The sequence below is a fragment of the Physella acuta genome, unplaced genomic scaffold (genome assembly GCF_028476545.2).
Source record: "Physella acuta isolate Inbredline_101_S28 unplaced genomic scaffold, ASM2847654v3 ptg000923l, whole genome shotgun sequence".
NCBI classification, from domain to species: Eukaryota; Metazoa; Mollusca; class Gastropoda; family Physidae; genus Physella; species Physella acuta.
Window position 1 is genome coordinate 171,921 of NW_026732440.1, and position 27,348 is coordinate 199,268.

The 27,348-nt window shown below is 28.5% G+C and overlaps 2 protein-coding genes across 6 annotated transcripts; one reads left to right on the forward strand and one right to left on the reverse strand.

The window, feature by feature from the left end:
* On the forward strand, nt 1-9,324 carry LOC131953465 (lanosterol 14-alpha demethylase). Its single transcript, XM_059316651.1, has 11 exons — nt 1-324; nt 4,418-4,525; nt 4,653-4,829; nt 5,850-5,976; nt 6,089-6,145; nt 6,286-6,403; nt 6,544-6,663; nt 6,895-7,024; nt 7,165-7,326; nt 7,618-7,727; nt 7,829-9,324. Exons 1-11 carry the CDS (start codon nt 187-189, stop codon nt 8,064-8,066), a joined length of 1,485 nt encoding a protein of 494 aa, XP_059172634.1. The 5' UTR covers nt 1-186; the 3' UTR covers nt 8,067-9,324.
* Nucleotides 9,230-27,112, reverse strand: LOC131953464 (rho GTPase-activating protein 15). Of its 5 annotated transcripts, none has more exons than XM_059316647.1 (18): nt 26,929-27,112; nt 24,193-24,704; nt 23,627-23,878; nt 23,403-23,534; nt 21,307-21,351; nt 19,198-19,374; nt 17,525-17,626; nt 17,316-17,336; nt 16,187-16,251; nt 15,791-15,977; nt 15,564-15,665; nt 15,077-15,161; nt 14,794-14,943; nt 14,478-14,576; nt 14,207-14,284; nt 13,349-13,480; nt 13,012-13,117; nt 9,230-12,004 (listed from the first exon to the last, which is right to left on the reverse strand). In XM_059316647.1, the coding sequence occupies exons 2-18, from the start codon at nt 24,694-24,696 to the stop codon at nt 11,833-11,835; spliced, it is 2,409 nt and encodes an 802-aa protein (XP_059172630.1). In that variant the 5' UTR covers nt 24,697-24,704; nt 26,929-27,112; the 3' UTR covers nt 9,230-11,832. The 5 variants fall into 5 exon arrangements, with proteins under 5 accessions (XP_059172630.1, XP_059172628.1, XP_059172631.1 ...); XM_059316645.1 differs by having other exon boundaries at nt 21,214-21,351; XM_059316648.1 differs by lacking the exon at nt 21,307-21,351.
* Nucleotides 27,113-27,348: the final 236 nt, after the last annotated feature.

Sequence of the window (27,348 nt, forward strand, 5' to 3'; positions counted from 1 at the left end):
TAAGGCACCGGTGCTGATCAAGAACAAAGCCTAGCCTGTGTAATTGTTAAGGGAAACCTAATGTCTAATGTTATAAGTTGCGGCAATTAAAACTACACACTGTTTTGTGTATTTATTGTTAGCAATTAATGTAGATATCTGTGTTTTTCATCATTTTTAACACCAGTGTAGCTTAGTGAGTAAAGAATGTTCGTGGATTCAACTTTGGAACAGCTTCAGGCAGCAGTCGAAAATGCGGACGTGAGCATTGGCACTGTCGCGTTGGTAACTACGACGCTGGTCTTGAGTGCTACTTTAGCATATCGCACATTGTTAGGGGAAAAGGTAAATCAGTAATACCTAAATAATAGATTATATAATTGTATTTTGTTGCCATAAAACTAATTATTATTAATAGGTCCCCTTAGACTACTGAATTCTACTTCTAACTTAGTTATTTTTAGTTAGTAGTACTTTTACTACTTAAAGTTAGGCCAAGTTGAAGTTAGTCCTACTCACTAACACTAAGCAACTCACTCAATCACTGTGATTTATTCATTATCATTATTGGGGGAGGTTTTGAGTTTGGTTTTAGAGTTACATATACTACAGTTACAATTTTCAGTAGGGACATGGATAAAATTTGAATTTTAAAAAATTGAAAAATGTAATAGCACCATCTTATAGAGCTCATTTAGCCAGGAATAAAGATATTTTCATTTTAATTTTAGCTCAAACGGTTTCAAAGTTATGAATTTTTAACGTATTTAATTTTTGGGTTTTTTTATAATGGGGTTTTTCCAATTTCTGTGACCCTTATTTTTTGGATGTGAACAAAAACCTCTGTAACTTTTTAAATACCATGTATTTTTTAATAAAAATTGACTAGGATCAAGCTTATCATATCAGTAAAAGGATAAGATACAAATAATTTCAGTGGATGTGAAAAATTGTTAAAAGCAATGTTAACCAAGAGGGCCACCCCCCTAAAATTTTTGAGAAAATGTCTTATATAGGCAATACTAAATCTGCTGCCAAATTTTTATTATATGGAATATCTCAGTAAAAATTGGCTTAAATGATGCCAACAATGTACACATTCACAGAAAGTAAAAATATTTTACTTAGCTTATGTAGTTATGTTACAGTAATGGTTAAAATCAAAAAGTACTTTCTATTCTGCGCAATTACTTTCTTGCAAAAAAGAACTACAATGCCTAGCTTATTTTAGATAACTTTGCCTATATTCTTTAAAGATAGTATAAATGATGGTTATTATATACTTTAATATGCCCACTGATCAAAGTTGATAAAAGAAATATTTTATTTAAAAAAAGGGGGCATGAAACTATGGTACCCCCCCTTAATTTGTGACAAAGAATTCTCCAACAGACAACATACATCTGTTGCCAATTTTTAACCACTTGGAATATTTAACTGAAAATTTGCTGAAATGTTATCAATATTGTATACATTCACAGAAAGTTCAGATATGTCATCTAGCTTATGTGGTTTTGTTACTGTTTGTCAAAGTTAAAAGGTCATTTTTGTCCAGCGCAGCTACTTTCTAACAAGAAAGAGGTACAAAGCTAAACTGATTTTAATTTCTTTGCTTATATCATTCAAAAACAGTAAAATTTGAAGGTGATTATGTACTTTAAATACACATTGATGTAAGTTAATTAAAAAATATTTCATTTCATAAAAGTGGGTTTGAAGCATGGGTACCCTCCTTATTTTGTAACGAAAATTTTGCTATAGGCAACCTTGGAATATTAGCTGAAAATTGGCCTTTTTGTTGATACATTGTATACATTTCATCCATCGTGTTTATGCATCATCATAAACATGTGGTATTGAATTTTTAATGTAGGATACATAATAAACATCTGCCTGCAATTAAAAATACATGTCAAATTAAAATACATCTTTTATGTTTAAATGATGTAGATATTGTATTAGCTGACTGTGCATGGGGCAAATAAGTAAAGTTTGCTGTATCAGTGACCTTGGCATATGAAGGGATAGTGTGGTGAGCACTATGCCCATCTGCCTTAACTTTAACTGAAGTGAGTCAGGTACCCATCACAGCTGGGTGGACTCAGGGACGCTCTACAAACTTGAACCAGGCAGTCTGATACCCTGTGGAAATAGCTATTCTGGCAGTGAATTTTACCAGGCCTAACCATGCACAATCCTGAGGAAGTGGCTACTCCAGCAGTGAAGGCTGTGACTTCAATTCAGCTGAACTTCTAAACCTGTTTAGAATAGATTTACAATTACATTTACGTTTTTATCTTTACATCTTTTGTGACTATTTATTTTTAGTTATTTTATTACAGAAGATCTGTGTTAACACAGACAGATATAGATCTAGTTAAAAGTAGGTGTAGAATTTTGAAAAGATCTACTTATTTAAAATGTATTGCAAATCCAAAAAGCCTAAACTAGAACGATTTTCTTCTTTCAGTGAATTTAATTAAAAATGATCTACAGGTACAATAAAATGATATCTCCTACTACCCACTGTCACCCATTATCACAAAAAGCCACAGTCCCCCCCCCCCCCCCTCCCCCTATTAAAATGACCAGAGCCTAAAACCCCTTCAAAATTGCAGCTTTATTTTTAACTTTATTTTTAACATAGCTCATGGTTTCTTTCTCAAATATTGACTATGGTCACTCTGGTCAAAAAGTATATTAATCAATTTCTATTAGTCTATTGCAATTTAAAAAAAAAAAAAAAAAGTTTAAAACGCAAATTAGAGGCTATAACAAACTCATCACACATTGTGAAAAAATGACGAAGTGTGGTCCCCCCCCCCCCCCCCCCCCCGACAGAAATGTGACATTTTTGGACACCAGCATTAAAAGCAAAGTTAGATTCTAGATCTATTATGATATAGTATTTTTGTTAAAAGTATTCTAGATTTAAGTTTATTGTTATTCATAATATATTTATAGTTCAATTTATACATGAAAAAGTTACAAATGGGCTCGATATTACAAAAAAGAGAAATTATCATAGTATCCAATATTAACAACGCAACTTCAAAGAAACTTATGTGGGAAACTTAACTCCAGTAAAATAATTCATATTAAATAAATATGTAATTATAACACGAAATATAACTACAACATCAGGAAAGAATCAATGTTTTATCAATAGAAGTGAAAATCAGTCAATAAAAAGCAAAAGGGGATGATGGATGGCTCTGATTGTAAAATCAGCTCTAATATTTTTGCTTTCGCGTCATTGACAATATTTGGGAAATTCCGATTTTTACTAACTTCCGGTTTTAGTTTCATTATTTAAATCACTATTATTATAAGCATCCGGTTTGTTGAAATCAGAGATGCTTTCTTGGTCCCAAATAAAACCTTTTTGGGTCCGATTGTCGCTAAAAATTTTTGATATTCATATAGAAAAATGGTTGTTCTATTTGTGCCTTTAAACTTATTACTGTGCCATAAAATGCTATATCTGAAAAAATTGCTCAAACTTACCTTATTTTCAATGAAAAACTCCATAAAATAATAATCCATTGGAACAAAAAACAACTTGTAAGTAAAAACGATGTCCATTTCTAGTTGTAAATCTATTAAAACCATGACAATAATCATTTGGGTTGTAGGAAAATTTTTTTTTTTCGAAACTGCCCATCGCAAAAAACGCCGTAGCGCAAAATCACGGTATCGGCGAACAGCTCTCCTCGCCCGCGGCAAATCGCGCGTCATGTCCATGTCCCTAATTTTCAGTCATATACTTCATTCACTGTGGTTGAATCAGTCATATCATGATTCTGACTAATTCAGATTTTGTTCAAGTTTAACTTTAGATCAGTGAATATGTGTTAAGTAAATCTTAAACTTCAGTTAAAAGTAGTGTAGGCATCTCCAAATATGTTATAGATAATTATAGGCCTAGGTCTTGTAGTTGGCTAAATGAAATCAAAATAGTATCAGCTAACCATTATCATCTTGACATGTCTTGAAAATTAAATTCAAATAGTCTCTAAGCTGATCAAAGGTAGTTTAGCTATAGTTTAGCATGAATGTACCCAAAAACATCATCAGCTAACCATTATCATCTTGACATGTCTTGAAAATTAAATTCAAATAGTCTCTAAGCTGATCAAAGGTGGTTTAGCTATAGTTTAGCATGAATGTACCCAAAAACATCTATGGAACACTTGTAACAGCGAAATACAACAAAACCCTGACCCTGTATAGTGCTTCCTTGCCTGCTTTTTAAAAAAATAGACGTACTAAAACCTTCCAGCATTCTTTTAGTGGAGGGTTTTGTTATCTATTTCTTAGGCTTATATTTTAGAGTAGAGCAGTATGTTTAAATATATATTTCTGTGTATCCTACACAACAGGTTTAGTTAAGTCTGATTATTGACCCTATTTTTTTATATTGATTTCCTTATTTTAGAGTACTGGAAAGCGTCCGCCACATATACCTTCCAGCATCCCGTTTTTGGGTCAGGCTGTTAGTTTTGGATCTAGTCCTATTGAGTTTCTTTTGGCAGCATATGAAAAGGTAATTTTTATAACTCAATTTTAAATATTCACCTTGGATCGGAATGGTCTTAATTGAATTTCATTAGTTAACTGGCGATTAAACATGTTTAAAATTTCCTGTTATCATGAAGACATACTTTTTTCAGTATGGCCCTGTCTTCAGCTTCACCATGGTTGGGAAGACGTTTACTTATCTTGTTGGATCAGATGCTGCTGCATTGCTTTTTAACAGCAAAAATGAAAATCTGAATGCTGAGGATGTCTATAGTCGTTTAGTGACACCAGTTTTTGGAAAAGGAGTTGCCTACGATGTGCCTAATCCAGTAAAAACCTATTTATTTGTCAAATTTTAAAGTATTTTTATTTATAAGGCATCCTAAAATGTTACTTTAGACACAAATGGCAAAATTTCAGACTGAAGTTATGTTAGAGCTTTGAAAAAAACATGAACACCCCCTGTTTAATATACAAGTTATTTAAGTCTGTATCTCACCTTCTGTTGGTAGCATAACAAAATTCCTTTGCTTTTTTTTTTTTTTTTTTTTAAAAGAACATGTTAAAGTATTTTGAAGTTTGTGTGGAACTATAGAATTAAATTAGGATGATTATTCATTTTTATTCTTTTTTTTAACAATTAATGACCCATTCATTCTACCAAAATACCATTCTTGACGGCCCAATGTAAGGAGCATAACTCTGTATGAACAAGTGAACCCTTTCACAAAATATTCGTTTTTGTCTTAATGAAATAATTGAAATAAAAACTACTGTGTAATGTTGGAATTAAATCTAGCTTTCCAGCAATATTTAAAAGAACAAAATATATTCAGAGAAAATCCAAAATTGGTCATTTTGGGTAGTCAAATTTATTTATTTTTATCTAAACAACTATGCATCGAATTTAACAGTTTAAGATAAATAATTAGTAAAATACATGCCTAGATACTTTCTTAGGCATGTTTTTATTTTATTTTAAATCAGCTAGAAATAGGACAGATGAGTCTAAAATTTTGGGATGGAAAGAGACGCATATTATGTATATTTCAAAATCGCCATTGAAACTAGTAAACCGATAAGGATGCTGAAACTATCCAACTTCCTGTTTAGTTAATATTAGGATTTGTAGGCCAAATTTTTATGAAACAAATTAAATTTTCTATGCGTATTGTAAGCGGGCGTAACAGGGCATCATGTGTCATTAATGGTTAAATTGTGTTTTTTACTTATGCAGTGAGCTGAACACTTACCAAAATCTGACTATAATATAATTGTATTCGATTAGTATGATAATATGAAAATGTTGCAATTGAATTAAAATGTAACTAAGTTTTATTCTGCTTCAGATTTTCATGGAACAAAAAAAGATGTTTAAAACTGGCTTAAACATTGCTAGATTCCGTGAGCATGTGACTATTATTGAAGATGAAACAAGAGACTATTTTAAGCGATGGGGAACTAGTGGAAAACAGGGTAAGTTCCTCATTCAATCACATAATCAAATCTAAAAGTATACTTTTAAAACTGTCAGACCGTAGTTTAATGTTAAAATGCCAGGATTAAAATCTGAATTCCTTATTCACAGATATTTTTCAAGCCCTTTCCGAACTCATCATTTTGACTGCAAGTCATTGCTTACATGGTAAATAAATATCTCTTTTTAAATTAAATAACTTGACTTATTAAAGACTTAATGTATACATTAATTAATTTAAATTATACACATGAACCAAATAAAAAGTTAAAAGCCTCAATAATTAAATTTTAATATTTCTTATATAGGTCGTGAGATTCGTTCACGCTTGGATGAACACGTTGCTCAGTTATATGCAGACTTAGATGGGGGTTTTACTCACCTTGCATGGTTATTACCAGGATGGCTGCCATTTCCAAGCTTTCGGTTAGCTATTTTTCAATATATAATTTGCTAAATGCACTGGTGGAAAGTAGCTAGAAAGTGTTTCCTCAATCCTTCTATCATCTATTTTTATTATGTTGAGCTAAAAATGCAATTAATATTGCTATTTACTATGTTTATAGCAAAAGAGACAGAGCTCAGGTGGAAATGAAAAAAATATTCCATGAAGCAATCGCCAAGAGAAGAGCAGATCCCAATCCTGATGATGACATGCTGCAGACACTCATAGAATCTAAATACAAGTAAGCCTAATAAAGAGTTTAATTAGTAGATTGCACAATCATAATGTAAAATATTATTTCTGGCAACTATTTAATTTTTAATGTTAAACAATGTTGAAAACATACTTTAATTAGTAATCTGATATAAATTAGTATACTGTCATATTAAAATGTTTCAAAAATTATTTTGATACTTTATAGATATAAAATTTTAGATAAAATTTGTCTAAATTTAAAAATGAAAATTTTTAGATCAGGGCAAAGTTTAACTGATGATGAAATATCAGGAATGCTGATTGGACTTCTGCTAGCAGGACAGCATACCTCTTCCACCACAAGTTCTTGGCTTGCTTTCTTTTTAGCTAAAGATAAGAAACTCCAGGTATTTCCAAGTAGTGTAATAAATTATCAACAACTGAAAAATATTTTAAGGTTTTTGTTATATTTTAGTTGCTGCAAGTATTCAAAATTGTTTAAATTGGCTTTATAATTTCATTTGTTTTCCTTTTTTTATTCTCATAGGAACAAGTGTATGAAGAACAAAAGCGTATATGTGGTGATTCTTTGGCACCTGTAGATTATGATCAATTAAAAGAGATGCAAGTGCTGGATCGTTGTCTAAAGGAAACTCTGAGACTACGTCCGCCAATTATGACTATGATGCGCATGTGCAGGACACCTCAGGTATTATTTTCAAAATATGGTACTTATATAAGTATTTCTAAATATTTTACTTTGTAAAACTTAATGTATAAACATACATGTATTTCTATAGTAACATTTTTAATGAAACTAGCTTAAAATGTTTTTTAGATCAAACCATAACAACCCCTCCATCGAAATCTTTAAAATTTGGTTGCTTAAATAATGTGAAAGAAATTTGTACGCATATTTTATACAATTGTGTAGTCACCATGAATAAGGTGATTCTAAAGCATTTTCTCTAATTGTCTAATAAATACCAATTATATTTAGACGGTTCTCGGCTATACTATTCCTCCTGGTCATCAAGTGTGTGTTTCTCCTACTACTAACCATCGTCTTCCAGATACATGGAAAGATTTTGACAAGTTTATGCCAGATAGGTAAGACAATGTTGTTGAATGGTTTTACATAGTATTATCCATCTCTTTTTTATTATCTGGTAAAAATTTTATATTTTCAATGTTTATAAATTTTTTTTCAGATTTCTTGACCCTGATGTGTCCAACAGTGAAAAGTTTGCATATATTCCATTTGGGGCTGGACGTCACCGTTGTATAGGAGAATCTTTTGCATATGTACAGATCAAAACTATCTTCTCAGTTCTTATACGAACTTACGCCTTAGATCTAGTTGATGGCTACTTCCCTGAGGTTAATGTTTCCACCATGATCCATACACCAACCAATCCAGTAATTAGCTATAAACTTAGAGACAAATAAACCTTATAGTTAGTTTATTGTGGGGTTTTTCTGTTAATGCATTTCAGCATTATTTTTAGCATTGATCAACATTAAGTGGTTGTGCTACATCTAATTTAATAAAGTCTGATTTATGAATCAGTGCTAATTTTTTTTAGATGGAAGTCGAATCTTAGAAGAAAAAAACTCAGCTAAAGGCTGTATTAATAATTATAGCAATATACTGTAGGCCTACGTGTTACTTAAACTTTGGCTTATGAAATGGATAAAAGCAAATTATCACATTTTAACTGTTCTGTAGCTATTTTACAACTTAACTTATACAATATTTGTTTTGCTTTTTTAAGGCTTTGTATTAAAATTTATGAAAACTGTTGATTCTTTAAATATTATATTAACCCATATTTATTTAAATTGGTTTTTGCAACATAATGGTAATTAACAAGAACAATGTTTGATTTTTTTCTAGGGGTTAGTACATTTCTAATGGTTTACTATTTCTAGAAATATTTATATATTTTTCACTGCATTTGTCAATTTGATTGTGCTTAAAATAGTTTATTTAAATGGGTAAAGTGACTTCTTTTTTCCTATCATAAATGTGCATGTGTGTTGTTTTTTGAAGGTTATTCTTCATCATCAGTGTTTGTTAATTCACAGACTATCAAGTTGATTGAGCAATTGAGATGATTTTTGACAAATTATATATCCATTCTATGAACAAAATTATGCAATCAGAAATAGTTTCTGTGTTCTAAATATATTTATAATTACATATAACCATGAATAATCAATTTTCTAATAAAACTTTTGTTTGCAAGTAATGAATTATCATTTTTTAAGCTTGTACTTACATTTAAAATTATATGGAAACAATTTAAAATTATTTTTCTGCTAGTAACATTTTAAAAGTGTATGAAGTTTGAAATTCATATAGAAACTTCTGTAATGAAACCCAAAATTTTGAATAAACTTTTCTTTTTCATGTTATGTTCATTATTTTTTTATAATAAATAATTAACAGGTTTTCCAAAAATGTTATTGAAGTGCATTGTAATCATTTATTAAATCACTTAAATAACTGGTTATGTTAATAGTCTGGTGGATGAAGTAACACTTGGAAAATAGTGAACATTTTGGGAAAAACTAATTGGGAAAATTCATGAATAAATGAGGTGTGTTTATTTTATTTTGAGTCTCATTGTTCACAACAGTACAGCACTTAACAAAGCAAAGAACAATCCATGAGATGAGAACAGTGTTATAAAAATACCCCATGTAACCTTTCAGTTCCAGACTTTATTAATTAGAGCAAATGAGTTATTTGTGGTCAGCACCATGCAACCGTTATGTCAAGGTTTATCTTGTCTTTTCTCTTTTTGCAAGCAAGTGAAGAGGCAGAGAAACAAAAAATATTTTGATTCATTTGTTCTTTATTGCATGCTTGTTGACTTTGTTCACATGAAGGAAATTTGAAAAATGTACATTTAACATTTCTAAATGAAGTAACCACCGTTTGAAGAAAGTGTCAAGAATTAAATAATCTGGTATACATATAACCTAAACAGCTTTCAAAGTTGTCTCTTGCTTAGTATATTTACAAACAAGTTTAACATACCAAATTTATATAAAGAATTAGCTTTCAAAACAATTGAATTTAACCATGGCAATACATTTAATGAGTTGAATGGCTTTACAGTGTAATTAATAATAATAGTTAAACATTTGACCATTGCATAGCTTTATTAAGTTACATAAATCATTTTGCAAACCAGGTTATAATTACAGCTTTAAAAAATTGTTTTATCTTTAATAAATTAAAATGTATATATTAATTAGTCATATTACCATTTAAATTTTCCACCTGAATAAAACAGCTAAAAATGGAAATTTATTTCTTCTTGTTTTAACTAGTGACTATTATATTATGTTGATATAACTGCTCTGGCTTCCAGTAACAACCATTGTATAATAAGTAATAATAAAATAATAGATTTAGTCTTAATTTTGAAAATGCAAAGAAAAAATTTCAAGTGCAAAGAAAATATGGAATGCCTTATAAATATTTTGAAACATTTTAATTAATTATAAACAATACTGTACAATTTACTTTAAATAAAGTATACTGTACAAAACAAAATAACAAGGCATCAACATTTATAATTTGCATCATTCTCATTTACAGTTATAGATACAGTATCCAAAAAATTCACTACAAATTATTTTTTTAAGGAATGTTTCATTACAGGAGATGTTAACAAATATAATGGGACTAGTTTGTTTGGTTGTTTAAAAAAATATATATTTGAAAGATGAAAAACAACAATAGAGGAAAAAGATTTCAAAATTATTTCCATTAATCAGATAGATGTTTTTTTAGAACTTCGCCAAATAAGTTAAAACTTCATACTTTGCTACAACTAAGTTCATTTTTTTAAAAAACCACGAGGTAGACTAATTGTAAGCTCATTCAAAGCTTTAGCTCTAGAAAAGAAAGAAATCTAATGGAAAAAATACATTAAGTGTACAGATTATTCCAATTAGTAACTAATAATTAAATAATCCGTTATGACATAGAATCTACTTTCAATTAAAATTTTTAAGAAAGATTATGCACTACAGACATTTTTAACTATCTTATGTACAGTGACAACCAAATGTGTTCTAAGGTCAAACCCATCACAACTTCTCAATATAAAGAATATATTTTCTTATGAAAGACAACAACAAAACATGGAGTTAAAAGAAAAGAAAATGTATCTGTATGGAAGCCTTATTCAATGACAGTAAGATTTTAAAAGCTTTGTTGTATATTACATAGTAATTAAATTCATTAACTGAAACCAAACACCACATGTTAACACTAAAGATAAATTGCTAGGGTTGCAGTTAGTCAAATTATGCAACATTTTTTTTAAAACAATAAATACTTTCAAACAAACAGGAAATTTTAAAATGTAAGTGTAACAAAACAAAAATCTTTTAAAATTTAATGGTAAATGTATTTTCTTTAAAAGAAAAGGAATATTTCTTTTTAGATAATATTCTAAACATTACTCTAAACATATTTTTAATAATTGTGCCCATCTTCTAAGAAAAAAACAATGAAATAAAATTGGTTATTACTTTTCTGCCATGAAATAATTTAATCATTAAACAAATCATAGGAATGATTGTTCATTAAATAATACTGTAATAAAGGTACACAAAAATATTTTAAATAATTTCAAAACAGGAAAAGAATGTGTGATTAACTTCAAAAAAAGTCATTTCAAGTTTTAAAAATGCTGTACATTTTTTCAAATTAAAGGAATATAGAAATTTTAACAATGAAGAATTTTTAAAGGCATCAAAAAATAAATGTATACATAAAAAGTTCTGAATAATAATTTAAAGGTTAATACTATTTTGACAAAATTTAAGTCGATTTAACAATTTCTGTTTGTTGTAAAATGACAATTAAATTTAGTCTTAAGTTATTTTCAATTTTTTTTAATACAGGACTATTGTAAAATTTAGGGTTTAAGTACCAATTTTTATACAAATGAGACCTGTACAGTTAAACTTTTTGTTGACACAAGATTTGTCTAAACTGATTTTAGTGTATTCTTTTAGTATATTTTACTGTTCAAGATAAATATTTTTAAAACCCAAATTGACATGAATGTGCATTCTAAAAAATATATATATTTTAAATTTACAAATTTAAATATGAATTATTATTGTACTTTTTTAAAATACAACAACCTCACAGCAATGTATACCATCAATATTTATCCTTCTGTCATTATTTAAATAATTCTTTAAACTCCAGAAGCATAAATTCCACTATTTTGCTCTGATAAACTGTTTGAACAGCTAAACTTCCTCCTTCCTCTTCCTGCCATAATAAAGTTGGACCAAAAACTATTGCAACATTTTGGGTTTGCATACGATTCACAGCACTCATTTCCACAACTCTGAGGATGATTTAAAATAAATTCATTTAACAACTTAAAACTTGAAGAGAGTTGTAATATATTTTAAAAATTAAGTGGAAGTAATTTCCCGTTAACATTCGCTTACATACTTATATAACAGTAAGGGGAAGGCACTTCCAGTGCAATCATACCATAGAATTGTTTTTATTGGTTTTTGATACTCAATTTTTTTTTAATAGAATAAAATTTAATTGTATAGAGGAAGGAATTGCGCAGCAAGTGCACACAAACAATATGTGTAGAGTAAATAGTGATTTCCAGTCACCAGAAATCACTCCAAGTTTGAAAAAAATTTAGTGAAGAAGATCTTTAAACTAAGAATAAAATTTTGTCCACCTAACTACAAATATATTATCAGTATTTTAGAAAATGGAAATAGAATCAAGTACCACTTTCAAATACGGGGGGGGGGGGGGGGGGGGGGGTCACTCAAAATTTGAGAGTAATCCAAGTATTAGATCTTATACTTATAAATGAAAATTTGTCTACCTATATGAACCAGAACAAGTTATTTTGTTCACAGGTAAATAAAGAAAAATACCAATTCTGATTACTGGAAATAGTTCAGAAGTTGATAGAAACCTGAACATACTACAAATTTGATATAATATTTAAATATGAATGATATTTTGTCAACCTAACTAAAACTCAAGTTATTGTGTTTATGTGTACACACAGACAGGCAGATAAAATTTGCAAAAATAAGTTTTCCAGATCCAGTGTAACATAAAACGTTAAACTTTGACAAAATCTTGAATTCAGACTGTATACACAATTACAATACTTCCATTATATTTCAAATACGATAAAAGTAGGTTGTAAATTGTCAAAATACATGTTAAATACTTCCTCTATAACTCTATTACTGAGAACGTAATTTAAAACTAAAATTATTTGCTGAAGTGAGTTTACTTTTAATTAACCTAAAATTTTTGTTAGGGAAAGTTTTACTTTCACGACCTTTACAAATTGAAAAATAAACATACTTGCATAAATGTGAAAACAACTCTTTTAAAGTGTGATAGTTGCATCTAGGTAAGTCTGACACAGCAGATTTAAACAAAGATAACTTTTCTTTCCTTGTTTCCTTTTCTGAAGAACAAACATTATTTGGATCAGTTATTTTCAACAATCTTTATTTAACAGTCACTCTAATATACATTTACAAAAGAAAAAGATCAACTCTACTTTATAAGCCATCAGGTAAGCCAATTAACAACAGACATGTTTAAAAATAATAGTTTAGAAAACCTTGAAGTAGTTATTTTATCAGGCAAACATTTTAAATAAATATTACAACAGAACATTACGCCATGTACTTACTTATAGCTTCAAAAAATTTGTTATACATATGAAAAGGAAAGACAGGTTCCTTAAGTTCTCTAAAAAATAGTTTAAGAGCTCCTGTGAGTACATGAATATCCCACTGGTCATCATACAAATTGTAAGAGTTATCTGTGGATTCAAATGGTAAAAAAATGATGAGAGCAACATATACTTCTTATTAAAATTCTAGACATTTTAATAACAGATAGCATTGAGTTGATGTAATGTAACTATGACATATTAGAAGCAATAACTGAGTCAACCATCCAGGACCATTGGCCAGCTCAAGCTAACCAACCAGCGATCATATGACAGGTCACAAAATTACATGATCAGAAACATTTGAGACAAAGGCAACATGCTTAGATAGAAGTCCATTATGTAGGTAGCTTTGGTAGGATAAGTCACCTAATCAGGTTTAGTAGGAGAGAGAATTATTAGTAGGAATCATTGATAAGGAGTTAAAATTAGAATTAGGTGTTGTGTTAGTATTTTCTATTTATATATAATAACTGGCCTTTGTAAATATGGACGTTAGAAAAAAAAATCACACACAACCCAAAGTTTTAACTTTATTATAAGTTTTGGTTTTTTCCGCTAAGATTATTTCTCCTTAGTTTCAAGTGGGATCTTCCTGTTTGCCTGTGAAAGTTTTTAATTTTGGGTTTTTTACTATATGAATGTCTTCCACAAACTTACATACAGAGGCACAAAGTCCATTTCATATTAAATGTTCAACTGGTGGGGGTAAAAATGGTTATTTTGTTGTTTGTACAAGTGGCTATGTGTATGTTAATTTAGCTTAAATATGAAAAGTCAAGACAGGTGCAAAAACTACCACAATACCACAAGTACCTCTGTCTACAGCACAACGCAACCTTTGGATTTCTGCCATATTACCACTGATACGATACAACCCATCGTGAGTTAATCCTTAAAAAAAAGATAATAAATACTTTTTTAACTAAAGAACATAAAATAGTGACTGATTTCAACCAATAATTTTTTGTTATTTTCTAATACTTTTCTAATACATTGTTTTTTAAAAAACTAATAATTTGATTTACCTAGTAAATAAATGTACCATACAATTCCTAAGGGTAGAACAAAAATTAGTAGAACTTACCTTTTCTTTCTACTGCTTGTATACAACTATGTACAAAATTCGGTACATGAACTTTTTCTCTATCACACAGTTCAACCAGTTTAGAACCAAAAACAGAATCTAAGATTAAAAAACAATATTTTCTACAATGACCATGAACAAAGTTATAGCTAGTCACCTCATCAGACTCTCTCTTTTTCTTACAGCATAATTTAAATTTTACATGTGGCATTTGTGAAAAATTGTATTTAACACTTAAAACCTCATTGAACCTTTAATAAATGTAGTTTTAATTAAGTAATGCTAATGTTATGTTTGGTTCTTAAACAGAAATTACCTTTGATAATCCCCCTCTTATAAAGATCTTCCTGTGTAGGACGCCGTGAAATAAAGCCTAATAGCTTTGCCCTTATCCCTACCATGTTTTTGTTCTTATCAATATTATGAATGTTTTTATTATCATCAGTTGAAATACTTCTATTAAATGCTGAAAGTAGATAATTGTAAAAGAAATCAAAATTTTATCATCCCATTGATAATTCAAATAGGAGTATAACCATTTCTTGTAGGTATATAGAATTGTTAAAAGGATTAATAATGCTTTCCTTTTGGTTTTTTACCTTTTTTGTCATCTTTTTTGTCATCCTTTTTATCATCTTTTTTATCATCTTTAATATCAAAATCTCGAGGACTAGAATCTGATAACTGAAATAAAAAGAGTTAAGATACAATGCATATTGTAAATTTATTTTTCTTTCCAATATACTGAGTTAAAAATTGAAATATAAAGTTTAAATAGCAGATAAAATAAAATTATTAGCTTAATAATGAACACTACAGCACCTACGTTTAATTGTTTAAAATATATTAAAACACCTGTTAAAATGTCGGATTATAAACAGATGACAAATCAGATAGGTACTAAAGGTAAAATGTAAACTAAATCTATTTTTTTCATCCACTACAAGCAATAGCAAAACAGGATACACCCATATAAAAGATAGAAAGCCATGCAGTTTCTTAGTCTGATTAGCAAAGAATTTTTAGAGAAAGATTCTGCAAAGAATTAAATGACTAATTAGCTTTTGTCTCTTATGAAGTACTTACAGGTGAAACATCATTGGCGATTATCTTCATCCTAAAAAAAACTTCTCGAATAAATTTCTCATTGTCAGATTGAAAAAGAAATATCCCAGTGCTGACATTTAGCTGCAGAAGAAAGACAGTCAAAATAGTAAAGAAAAATGTCCACATTTTATTGAAACTGTTTAAATTTTAAACACAAGTGAGTTACAGTACAGATAATTTTATATTCAACACAAACTAAAATATACCATAATTGTATTTTTCCTGTTTGTTATCTCTTTGGACGGGTTGAAGTCAATGTGTGCACCCTGTAGACTAACCACTGTTTCTGGTTTACCATGTGGGGAGTTTATTTTATTTGAAGCAGCCTTCTGGTCTTTGTAAAAAATTAAATTGGATCCTTGAATCACTAAATAAATCTGTGACCAGTTTTTCCTAGAAAATATAAAGCCATATATAAATATAATTCATGTTAACTAAAAATAAGCACTGAATGTAAGATTAAAAATCCACTTATTGTCATGTTTTGGTTTTCATGTAAATAAGTACATTTTAGAAATTCAAAATTTTTATTGGATTTAAACTGCACATCAAAACAATTTATATTTCATGTTTTCAAAAGAAAAAGATAAATTTGAACATACTTGATTTTCTTTTTACCTCCCACATCAGTAATCTTGGCCTTATTTATGTACCCTTCAAGAGCACCCTGTTAAAGGACGAATGACACAAAGCATTATAATAAGTTAATTATCTTCTTAACTCATTAGTCAAGAGAAGTTTTAATCATTGATTAAAAAATTTAAAAATTTAACATCCTTGTTGCTTTTTTTTTAAAAAGTAGATGTAAAAAGTATTAATCTTGTCAGTTATAGAGCAATTATATACGTTATCTGTCACATATTAAAGAAGATTTTATTGATTAAAACTTTTCCTTTTGATTCTGTCTGTTTAAGTTAACCTTATGATACCTGACAATTACCACTACTGAGTTTATTTTTTGTTAAATCTTAATGATGAATGGAAAATCTTACTGAAATTTTATTAGTCAATCATTTATTGAAGATATAATGAGTGAAGTGGGAAAATGAGGGTAAATTTCAGACCAAAATTTCATGTAAGAGAAAAATATATGAATCATAGGAACACGAATTAGGAAGTATAAAAGATAAGTTACATTTAAAGTGTGCTATATTCCATTTTCTATAGCTAGTACACATGCAAATGAATCTTGTTTTAGCCCAAAAGAAGAAGATCTTTTAAAGAATGCAAGAATTGTATTTAAATTTTTTTAAACATTTGTAACAGCATAGAGGAAATTCTCCTAACATTTTGTTATCATAAATACAATTATTGTTTGATGTTTCAAATTGGGCTGGAGAAAATGTTAGCCAAGAGTAATTGGTTCAGTGTAAAAGGTATCACAATTTACTTCCTCTTAGTTCAATTGATGCTTAATTTATCATTTCCTGCAATCACATCTAAACTTGTACATATTTTTTTCTACTGTAGGTTAAAAATATGTTAAAATGCATAGCCCATATAAAACAAAAACCATTATCTTTTGAATGACAATATTTAAATTATTTAACATGCACCACATGAAGAAAAAATCAATGTATAGCTATAATTTTTGTTTATAAGATGTTTACAAAGAAAAACATAAATTAGTTTATGTTTACATCCCAAAAACATGCAACCATGCAAATCAAATAATAATGGAAAAACACAAACTAGAAGGGGAAAAACAATATTTATCAAAAGACAACTTACAGTGTTCATAAATGGTTGAAGCTGTATCATTAAAGTAGTAAAAAGGAGAATGACTTGAAATACTACCTTCTATAGCACTACTCAAATATAAATTACAATACAGTAGGAGAATCTTACATTTCCTTAATGAAAATTTTAAATATTTTCTTCATTTATTTAAAACAATAAAAAAAACTTCATTTATTTTCAAGTAGACTTTAAAAAGTTACCTCTTGAGGCGCTAATGAACTTGTGTTGGAAGTCGGAAGATTATTGGGCCGCTGTGGGCCTGTACTGGTAGAGCTAACTTGAGTGGGGCTTCGACTACGCTCCTTGAAAAAAAGATTTAACAAAAAATTATTTATATTAGGAAGCCAAAATATTCCTTAAATTGAATGATTAATGAAAACATTTATATTAAAATGAGAACAAAAAAAAATTATATTTTCTTAATTACTACTTTTCAGTATAATTTGACATGCAAGAGAAAGAACGGCAATAAAAACATTCAAATAAAAAAAAATATTAAAACAAGATTTAAAAAAAAAAAAAAACAATGTCAAAATAATATGCTTGTTACCCCAATGCAAAACACTACCCGATTTTGATATTTAAATAATAAAATAAAATATGTATATTATATGTATGTGTGTATATATATATATATATATATATATATATATATATATATATACATGTATATACATGTATGTGTATATATATATATATATATATATGTATATATATATATATGTATGTATATATATATATATGTATATATATATATATATATATATATATATATATATATATATGTATATATATATATATGTATATATATATTTATGTATATATATATATATGTATATATATATATATATATATATATATATATATATATATATATATATATATATATATATATATATATATATATATATATATACACACACACAAAAAAATATAAACAAGGAAGCAACATACAACATATTACGATACAAACAATAAAATTTATAATCTTATTTAATTGCAATTGTTTCTTTAATTGTGCACTGTCTTTATTAATTTCTGTATTTTTTCTTTTGGTAAAATAGACTACATACAACAAGTAATAAAAACAAGCATTTGAAGTTATGTATTATAAAAGGCTATTTTCTTATAAGATATAAAGTGAATCGCTAGAACTAAGTAATAAAGCATTTTAGCCAATCTAACTATTTGCAAGAAATATGAGTACACACATTTACTAATGTATTCAAGGATTGTTAATTAACTAAGTAACACTGATGTAAGAAATAAAAAGTTAAACAAATATGAGAAATGAAAATTTGAGCACATTTAAAAGAATAATACCAAAGGAAATCAAGAGTCATAACCATATCCAAAGTAATTGTAAAATTCTGTTGTAATAATTTTTCCTTATTTTTTATTAAACTTTTAGTCAAATATGTATAAGAATAAAAATCAGAAAATTGTTTAAAATTAGTGTTTGATTTCAATTTTATCTAGATAAATTAGTCAGAGCTAAATTGAGTTTACTTTAAACATTTTTATCTCTAATAGTAGCAATACTTGTTTAGAACCCCAAAGAGGACAAAATATTAATAAGAGCAGAAAACTACCTTAAAAGTTAATTACTAACTATGTTTGTCAATAGTATGTGTTGTATCCATTGATAATTCATTTTACTTTAAAATTTGAATAGCAAAAAATCTTTTCCTAACTGTGACATTGTCTTTATTTCAATCTAGACATTTGTTTACTAAAACCAAACAAAATTGAAACATTTAACAATTGCCACTGAATACTGAAACATATTTCAATATTAGCTAATGATTTCAATAACTAGCAACTGAGTGTGACCCTCATTTAATATTTTAAGCAAGAGCAAACAAGAAATTACATTGGAAACTGGCACAGGTTTAACAGCCATAAAGTTTGATGGAAGTGTGGATGCCCTGTTGATAGGATTTGATATTTCAAGTTGGCCATATGAAGACATTGCTTTTGTTGCTCTCACAGACTTTGTTCCAAATGTGCTCATGCGAAGGCCTTGTGATTCCCATTTCACTTCCCGTGACTGAGTAGCAAGCAATATATTATATGAGACAAAAAGATATAATAATCTTTTTATACATTTGATGCAACCAGATAAAAGCACATATCATGACCTAAATCATTTTAATTCCAAAATCTTAAATACATTATGGAATTATATGATACTACCAAAATGAAAGTGCTGCAATCTTAAAATTGCCCATGCTTCTCAAGTAAACAAATTTGATTATTTTCCAACTTAAGTAAAAGAAAACAAGAACTACATTTAAAATGTATGACTTTTTAAAATAGAACTATTTCTTAACATTTAAATTGGTTAATGTTGATATACTTAAAACTGAACTTGAGAAAATGGGCTGCCTTTAATTTAGCACTTCTTCTTTTGACAGTAAGACTACTCCTATAATTTCAAGCAAGTGGTTTCTTCTATTGACATTAACCAGGTTCCATTAAAACAGCATGCAGACCAAATTAGTTAATGATTCTTTTGTTCAAAATTCTAAAATGTGTACATTTATAATAACTCTTATATGATTTACTGTTTTAAAAAATAATACTATTAACATTAATTTCAAAATCATACTATTTTGTAGTTTTAAAAACCGGTGTTTTTTTTTATTTGAATATAATGTGTAAGAAAAATTATTTTAGTCAACTGTCTTTTATTGTGCAACTTCATATTTTCATTATATTTATTTGTATTGTGCAGGGAGGGTTACAAATATCAATTTCTATTCAATAGGATATATAAACAACGCTTTTGATTTATGACTATTTATCTTTTTAATATTAATAGAGATATACAAAGATATATATATTATAAGTTATTGATAGTAAAACAATTATTAAATATATTTTCAACACAATTTTATAAGCATAATATATGGATGTTTGACAAATTCAATTTCATTAAGATACTAATTTAGTTCTAATTTTCCTTCTCTTTTAACTTTTTTTGGTTAGGATTCTTTTTAATATAATATATTATAATATATTATAATAAATTATATAATAATATAATTTTAATTAATTTGATTACTATAAATCATGCAGTAGTCACGTATCTAGTCTAGAAAGGCAAGAGAAATTATCAATCTATACCTCGTTGATTACAAGTTATTGACTATGTATCAGAGACTTTTTTTTTGCATTACACAGTTTAACAGCTTCAAATTTTAAAATCTAGCAAATTAAAATCGCCTTGAAATAGTATGGCCAGGTGGTATTTGAAGCTTGGTAAAATAACTTAGCAAAAGGCATAAATGAATAAACATTGAAAAAGTCAAATCCAATTTTATAGCTGTATTTATGATTGATAATATACTACTTAAGTACAAAAAAAAAAGCATATATGCTTTCTTTTAATATATTAGCAATAACTGGAAAAAAAACTGACAACTGTTAGATCTGTGATAATACAATTTAAGATTTTTTTTTTAAATAGAGGTAACTTACAAATAAAAGTAAAAGGAGAGGTAAATATGCAGCTGTCAAAAACAGGAGAGACTCTGATATTTAAATTGCTATGAGGCAAAAGCATGTATCTAAGCAAGGAGAGATTATATGGAATGTGAATAGAAATGCAGCTGTGTGTTAATATTTTTGTATACATTAGGTGATATGTGAATAATTTGATATATTTAGATACCAAAAATCATAATATTTATCTTTAATTTAAAAGGAAGGCCTAAATTTATTTATTCATCAGTAATTTAGTATAAATAATTATTTTTCAGAGAATTGATTCTTGCAAAAGGATAATTTTTAATTAAAGAGATATTTATCATATTTATTTTAATGTTTAAAGATAATATTAATGGCCCATGCAGAACTTATTCTGTGAAATTGGGCATTGGAATACCTGTACAACTTGCTCAGTGTTTTGCGAAGCTAAATCTTTATCAATGGTCAAAGGCGTTGTAGGAAGGGTCCACAGAGTTTCAGAGGAACCCACCTTGTGGAAATACTTGCGACCCACCTTGTCAACTAAGCTCTTCCACTGAACATCATGCAAAATTGTGTAATATATAGAAGACAGTAAATATGATTATATTCTTTAAATGCTATAAAATCAAAACAAGAAGATATTAAAGATTTAGAGAAGCAAGAATTTTTTTCTTATACAAATTACTAAATTAACCAAATGTTAGATTTTCTATTTATAAAAATTGACTTTTTTAATGCAAACACATCATCTTTTAAATGTTGCATCTAGAATGAATATTATAGTTAAAAATTCATGATGCTTCCACCAAATGATTTTTATTGTTAAGAAATGTATGATAAAATGAACATGCAAACACATTCTTCAAGTTTAAAGAGGCTGTTTGAAAACAATGACTAATCTATAAATGCATACTTTCATTCACTTTCTAGCTGACTGCAATTCTTCTGGCACATGCATGCTTTTGATACATTTTTAAATTAAAACAGCATCAACACAGAAGCACATAGAAGGGAAACTTTCCATAAATTTTTTTCTTCCTTGCTTTCAATTAATCACTCATTTAATAAAATGTATATTAAATCAAACAAATAAATAAGCAACTTAGATTTTAAAAGAAAGCATTATTGAAATTTTACTAATTTACTTCAATCTAAATTGTTAATGTTATTTTTTAATAACTTTTTATACGCATTGAAAAACCAAAAACAAATTGTTTGATGTAGAGAATATACTTATGTTGTCATCAATTTTCTGTTAGTAAAAAGTTTTCTTTACTATCAAAGATAAAATAAATGAATTACTTAATTGTAGAAGTGTAGTAGTTTATTAAAATGAGGTTAATTTATGTTTATATTGTCAACTTGTGTTGATATTCCCTAATTGTAACAATCATAATGTCATCAAAATGGTAAAAACCTTCAATCTCTAAGAGATATCACTGATTTAACGAATTTAATATTTTATAAAAGTTTTAAAAAACCATTTAACCAGCATACAAACCAAAAACATTCTTGGGGAATCATTAAATATCAGACAGAATGAATTGTGCAACTACAGTTTTTACTTACTAATGATTTAAGAACATATAAGATAAAGATTAAGACTTTAGAAAGTTTTTATTAAAAACATTAACAAAAATGAAAGAATCTAGTAAAATATCTTATTTTTAGTAGAGTAATAGTGTTTTCAATTGTGTGATAAACAGGTATTTTGTTTCTTTTATGCAATAAATTGAGTAAATAAAATTAACATTTTTTAAATATCCTGGCAGACTTGTAAACCATGTATAAACATTTCAAAACTTAACTAAAATGTGTAACTGCATAAATTTAATATGCAAAATAAAATTACAAAAATAGATAAGACTTTATTGAAAGAGTTTTCAAAAATAAGAAAAGTTGATAGGGGAAAGATGTTTTATTTACATTACAAACAATTTATTAAAAACATATTTAAAGAAACTAATATTTCTCTTTGCTTTATCACAAATTTTATTTATTATTTTGGGCAGAATAATAAATTAATAATGGGTTTGGTGACAGAATAATTTTTGAATTATCTTTTTAATTACAATTATAATTTTACAAAAATGTTTTTTAGAATAAACAACAATTCACAAAAACAGCTCAAGCTTATAAAAGACTTAATTGTTTATCATATACTGCACTAAATCCTTTTTGTAAAATAACCAACTAAGCTTAATATATTTAAAGTAAAAAGAAGTTTGGACCAACAGCTTAAATACTTTAACAAATTCATTACTGTTTTCTTCAATTTGTTTTTATAATAAATTGTGTACCTTTTTGTTTGTTGAATTTCTGTGTCAAATTTGTAAATGTAATATAAAATTTTAAGAAAATGTCTAACATGTATAAAAAGGCAAAATAGTTATCAAAAAGGGACCAGGTGTGATCAGGATTTTTATCAGTATATAATAAGTTCAACAAATAGAATTTTTTTTATATATAGAGAGGTACTTATTACTTACACATCACTACTTTGACAGAGAAGGAAAGAAAATTTGAAACTGTTAAACTTCTATGTAAATCTGAAACTTTTAAAAAAACTTTTATAAAAGATAAAAGTTGCATTAGAGGTCTTACCTTTTCTTGGGTAGATTTATGAATAAAATATACACTTCCATTATCATGAACTTGTTCATACTCTGGTGGAATGCCTGGCCAGCTTTCAGCGCTGGATACTGCATTTTGGGGTGGAGTTATGGGGCTTTTTGGCTAGAAATTTAGTAAATGTGTGCTTATTTACAACCATAGGAAATAAGAATTTTAAACATCGTTTTAAGAATAATGAACTAATATTAATTTACCTGTTCTGATGACGGTTTGTCTTTCCTGGGAGGTTTCCACATTCTTTCTCCAGTTTCCCTGTTTACATAATAGTTCCTTCCTAATGTAGGCTCTTTATAAATATCCCATGGTAATCCCTTCACAAGCACTTTAACAAAAGTACCTTCAGTTGGTAAAGGTGGTGGAATAGATCCTTGAATTAATTCCTGGGAGACAGGTGGCTTACTTACAGGTTCATTGATACTGTGAGTATTGCTTGGTTTCGCAGAGGGCTTTACAAATATCAAAAGTCAACAATTAATTGTATACTTGTTTTTAGGTTATAAAAATGATTATAAAATATTTTTTTATAAAAATAGTTCATATAGTTAAAACAAACAAATGTATTGTTGATCATAACAGCTATTACAATCAGTTAACTTACAAAGCTATCTTTATGATATAATATGAATGGATAATAACTGAATGCCAAAAAAAAAAGGCTTCTAATATTTTACTTTATAATAATTTTTTGTAATGCCTTAGGTTCATTATAATTTTTTTTTAAATTAGTGAAAAATTATATAACAGATTTTTTTTTAATTACCTGAGTTGTTATGCCAGCAGTTTTACGAAATTCGTCCAAGTTTACATATTCTCCATCATCACTGTTATTAACTATTTTTGGTAGTACATTCGTATCAATTCGAACATCCATTTGTGTTGTTGCATTATTGGAAGCTGTTATATTTTGTTTTGATTCAGTTTCAGAGATACATATTTTAGGATCATTTATTGGTGACTCAGGGTCATTTATTGGTGACTCTGATGAATCACTATCTTCCCCATCATCTTCTCCAAAAGTTAACACTTTGTCCAAATCAGATAATGCTTTCCATGGACTTTTTTCAGGAACAATTTCAACATACTGTGCAGGTACAAAGAATGATTCCCCATCATATTCTGTAGGATCATATACTTCCCACCACTCTGTATTGGTTTTTTCAATAAGTCTATATATATCACCTTGTTTTATTTCAACTTTTCCATTGTCCTCTGAATAAGTATAATCATAAAGGACTTTAACTACCTCTTCTAGTTCATCAGTCATTGTAATTTCTGAAAACAAATCATTCAATAAACATAAAAATTTGGTAAGTGATTAAATCAAGGTTTATACCAATTTTAAATTTTTACATTACTTTTTTTTATCATGCAGCCTACATAGAAACATTGCAGACAAGTAGAGTGCTTCTCTTGACCTTAATAAAATACCAATACTTTCTAAACCCAAGACCTACCATTAGCCTTACCTGAGGTCTTAGTCTTAGCCACCTAATGGCCCTTACCCTATGGCATGGCTATGGCAATACCTTATAAGTTAAAAACTATAGGCTAACTAAATTTGATAATCACTACTAACAACTTAACATTAACAAGACAAGAGTTAAACAAACAAACAGTGTCATACACTTATTTCTAATTTTAAAGTAGAATCTAATGCTAATGTAGATTACTAGACTTAGATCTAGACTATTTTCAAACAAGTCCATTCTCGAACTGGTAACAACAACAATAACAATTATAATTTTTAATAGAGCTACTGAACTTGTAAAGTACTGTATACTATTTCACTAATCTTGAGAGTATTCTAGAGTAGACACTAGATCTAGATTCTACTTTAACAACTTTAGGTAGGCCTATACTATAGACTAGTAGACTTCACTAGACAACTAGATATTAGTAGATAGAATAGATTGCATCTATATGGACCCAGGGCTGAATTGTATAAAATAGCTGTATGTAGGGCTACAACTACAACAGGGGTGACAAATAAAAGTGACATCAACGACAATCTCAAATAGAAATGGTCTTTCTATGACAAATTCTATATGGCTACACTATTCATTTCAAATTTCTAAACCCATGTGAACTTACAGTGACTCTAGCTAGACCGTGTTGGTATTTTTCTTGCACTGACAAGAAAAAGTGAACGGGCAATCATCGAGCAAAGACATTTGGAATTGGCATATTTAAAAACCTAAAATTATTTTTAAAAAAGATTAAAAAAATAACACAAATCAACTATCTAGACAGATCTACAAATTTAGTTGAATACTTTCTTCCCGCACATAACTGACTGATTACCCGGTAATCCAAGTTTAGTTAGGTTCCGAACTGAGAATTGGAAAGTGTGACGTTCTCCACAAGGCCATGACCTCTTACAATAAACAACTGATAATTGAGGATTTTGTATAGGTAGCTAAATTGGCATCGGGAATTAAGAAATAACCTAACACTAGCAAATTCAACTAAACACAACAAAAATCCACAAGAAAAATCAAATAATCATAAAAGTAAAAGCTATAGCCTAAATTAATTTTAAGCAGAATTAACCATTATTTGTTTTTTAGAAAGGTGTGGGTGGATTTCTAGATCTTTAGCTCTCAAAGTCTCAGCCCTCAGTTCAAGCTTTTTTTTACACAGTAACAGACAACATTTTACACAGTTGAGTTGACTAACAAGTTAACAACACAGTTGATTAACAGCTAAGCCTTAGGGCAAGGCTTAGGCTTAACTGTTTAAACTTTTACTTTTACAATTTACTGTAGGCCTACTTACTTATTTTATATTTTATGTTTGATACTTAGTCTTACTTACTTAATAGTATAAATACTTAGTTTTGTTTACCCTGTCGGATGATTTTAGATACTGATGTCCGATAATTATAATCTCGACTAACTTTATCATTAGAAATTAGTTAATTAGGATTAGGCGTATGGTAGGACTAGGCTTGACTAGGGTAGGGTTAGGGACAGGGTTAGCATTGACATTAGCCAGCAATGTGTATTTATTTAGTTAACTACCCAGTAACTTTAACTTAACACCCCTTTTTTACAGAAGATTTTATTATGATTATCGGACACTTTTATAAAAATTCCCTCACACAGTGTGTGTATCAGTGTATTGACTCAGTACTGAAGTATTGAATATGTAAAATTATGTAGGCCTATAATATTATAAGTTATAAGACATAAGAGTAGTGTAAGACTAAGTACAGAGTACAGTAGTACAGTTTGTACACACAGTACAGAACACAGTACTAAGTACACAGATCTACACTACACTCAACACTGACTTAACTGACTAGAGTCTAGACAGTGAGTCCAGTGACTATCACTAAGTGACATAATCACTATCCTCATTCTAGTCTCAGAGTCATTCTGCGAATGCACCATTCTAGCTCTAACTCTAGCTAGTAGCTAGATCTAGCTAGTCTAGAATAAGATCGAGACTCTTACGATCTAGATAACATCAATATAATAATATATCATGTACTTACTTTAGAACGGGTATTTTAGGTATTAATAAATCCAGTGCTTCTACACCATCATAAAAAGTAAAATTTTCTCCTTATTAGAGAGATACTTTACTTTACAAATGTACTACATAAAGTCAATACGGAAGCTTAAGGTCAGCCATTAAAAATCGCCTACTAAGACAACACCGCGGAGATGATTGCGAAAGATTTCCATTGGTCTAGATCAGGGGTCTCCAAACTACGGCCCGCGGGCCGGATGCGGCCCGCGAACTCCTCTAATCCGGCCCGCGTAGATGTTTTTGCCCAACGAAATATCGTTTGTCGGTGATTGTTGAGGAACTTTGCCCAGAAAAATCGAATGCATGCCTGGAAGAAACTGGCCCCCGAACTGAAATTCGATAGTTAATGCGGCCCTCGGACTGAAAAGTTTGGAGACCCCTG